Here is a 2,694-nt window from a genome sequence, read left to right on the forward strand (position 1 = left end):
TTACTTAATATATAATAATGATAAAAAAAAAAAACCATTTAACGCGTAATTCGCCAATTTGCAAAGAATCTATTCAATAAAAATTTATCAAAAAAGTGAAAAAACACATAGAAGCCTCTGTCTTGTTGTCTCTATATATATATGCTCACCTAACCTATGGCCTATACCACAATTCAAAACCAATAAATTGAAGTGTATGTGTTTGAATTGATAAAGTGATGATGAAAATTGCTTGGTGGGTTGTATGGGTGGGTTTATTATTATTAGTAGTGAAGATTGAGGGAGGAAGAGTGAGGCATTACAAGTTTGATGTGGAGTATATGATAAAAAAACCAGATTGCTTGGAGCATGTTGTGATGGGAATCAATGGCAAGTTTCCAGGTCCAACCATTAGAGCTCAAGTTGGTGACACTCTTCACATTGCACTCACCAACAAGCTCTCCACTGAGGGTACTGTTATTCACTGGCATGGAATCAGACAGGTCTTTAATTTTCTCTTACTTTTTTTTTTTCTTATTATTTACTTAATTATTTATTGAGCATACCTCGAGTGCTGAGACTCATATTAGTCCTTTACACGTATCTCAAATGTTCAGTATCCGTTTTTTTCGCTTAACACATATTTCGGGTGCACTCTGGATACGTTAGTCATTGTTATATCATAGAATGGAGTTTAAATATTCGACATCTGCTTATTTTTTAATTTCTCATTCAATATTCGAGATGTGATACGTTGTGTATTTAGGTGATTACTTTATATTTTATACATTTCCGTAATTTTTATATTTATTTAATTTAAATAAAAAAATACATGTTAGAGAACCATTAGAATTTATTATTTTTGTCATTAGTTAGTCGTTAATATTTAAAAAGATGAGATAAAATATGTTGTTGGATTACTAAATTAAAGAAACTAAAATAAAAAAATTGAGTTGATAAAAAATAAATTCTGATAATTTTTTTACATTTTTTTATTTATTTTATGAGAAAATCTTAGAAGTCTAACATTATAGTGTCAGTACCATAACCAATATTTATTGAAAAAAAAACATCTGAAACTCAAACTCTTTATCATTCCAAGAACCTACTAAAATAAAATGATAACACTTAATTTGTTGTTTCATGTTCACAGGTTGGGACTCCTTGGGCAGATGGAACTGCTGCTATCTCACAATGTGCTATAAATCCAGGAGAAACTTTTCATTACAGATTCAAAGTTGACAAGGTAAATTACCTTTTCTGTCCTCCCTTTACTTGTGTTATTTTCTATGAAACACGAATATTTTGCTGAGTTGTTATGATAATGTGCAGGCAGGTACATATTTCTACCATGGACACTATGGAATGCAGAGAGCAGCAGGGTTGTATGGTTCATTGATAGTGGAGTTAGCAAAGGGAGAAAAGGAGCCATTCCATTATGATGGTGAATTCAACCTTCTCCTCAGTGATTTATGGCACACAAGCTCTCATGAACAAGAGGTTGGCCTATCTTCCAATCCCTTCAGATGGATTGGTGAACCTCAGGTGATTAATAATAATAATAATAATAATAGAAAACAGTAGCTGACGTATTTCGAAGACAAATAAGTCTTCTATTTTTTAAAATGCAAGACATTTAAATTTTTTTTTAAAAATCTATTTGTCTTTATATGTTTTGTATTTTAAAAAATATGGACGTTTTTGTATTTTTAAGAGAAATGTTATTTGTACCAAAATTAACTATTAAAATCAGCCACTAAAATCAGCCATTAATATAAATATATGTGTGGTTTAATTTATTTTTAATGTATATTTGTATTCTAGTATGTATTTTATACTGATGATTAACTTTGGTGGCTGATTTTAATGTACACGTAGCATAACCCTATTTTTAATTAGTCAGAAACTTACTTAGTATTAAACAACTCTTTCACATTTTTTTTAGTAAACAATATATAACTAACAATGAGGTATAGTTCAAATGGCATAATTTCCCCATACTTAATTAAGAGGTTGCGAGTTTGAGTCTCCTATCTTTTGGTAAAAAAAAAATACTAACAAAATCTTAAGTAGTCAATATTTGTTAACTTTTTTGTTATAAAATTATTTTTTAACCTTCATTTTTGAAAATTTTAAGATTTAAAATTTAAGGTTTAAAATTTAGAATTTATAATTAAATAAAAATTAATTCTCTGGTTAAACTCTTATTATTTATATTTTTTTTACTATTATATTTATTAACTTGGGTGACTAAAGTGTCATATATCTAATGTATAACTTTCGTTTTCTAAAGGAACATGAATGAGTTTACATGATCTGGTTTTATGATTAAATTATTATAATGAGATCTTTCAAAAATAACTTTCTATTTGGTATACATCTTTCATAGACAAATAGTTGTTTTTGCCTTTTTGGGAGAAAATAAAAACTATCTCAAATTAAAGGTGCTTTAAACAAGTCATACATTATATTCTTTCTATGTTACTCTCTCCACATAATGAAAATAGAACAATAATGAGAAATTTGAAACTTTGATGAAATTAGGAAAAGATGCATAGGTGACCCACTTCTCCGACAATAATATTTTTAATCCAGATCATTGAACTTTTCCAGAGTGAATTTTTCTTTGCAAAAGTAATGCTTGAAGGATTAATTAGTGTCCATTTGGAATTTTTTTTTTTTTTGGTTTTTCAAGAAAGAAGTATTTTTTTATTA

At 28.1% G+C, this 2,694-nt stretch overlaps 1 protein-coding gene across 1 annotated transcript in view; it reads left to right on the top strand.

Moving 5' to 3' along the window:
* LOC107638335 (L-ascorbate oxidase) overlaps positions 101 to 2,694 on the top strand; it is an 8,335-nt gene continuing 5,741 nt past the window's right edge. The window contains exons 1-3 of the mRNA XM_016341565.2: positions 101 to 482; positions 1,133 to 1,225; positions 1,312 to 1,524. Coding sequence (XP_016197051.1) covers positions 219 to 482; positions 1,133 to 1,225; positions 1,312 to 1,524 — 570 coding nt within the window. The 5' untranslated portion in view covers positions 101 to 218. The remainder of the gene's footprint in view (positions 483 to 1,132; positions 1,226 to 1,311; positions 1,525 to 2,694) is intronic.

This window comes from Arachis ipaensis, chromosome B04 (genome assembly GCF_000816755.2).
Source record: "Arachis ipaensis cultivar K30076 chromosome B04, Araip1.1, whole genome shotgun sequence".
In the NCBI taxonomy this organism is placed as follows: Eukaryota; Viridiplantae; Streptophyta; class Magnoliopsida; order Fabales; family Fabaceae; genus Arachis; species Arachis ipaensis.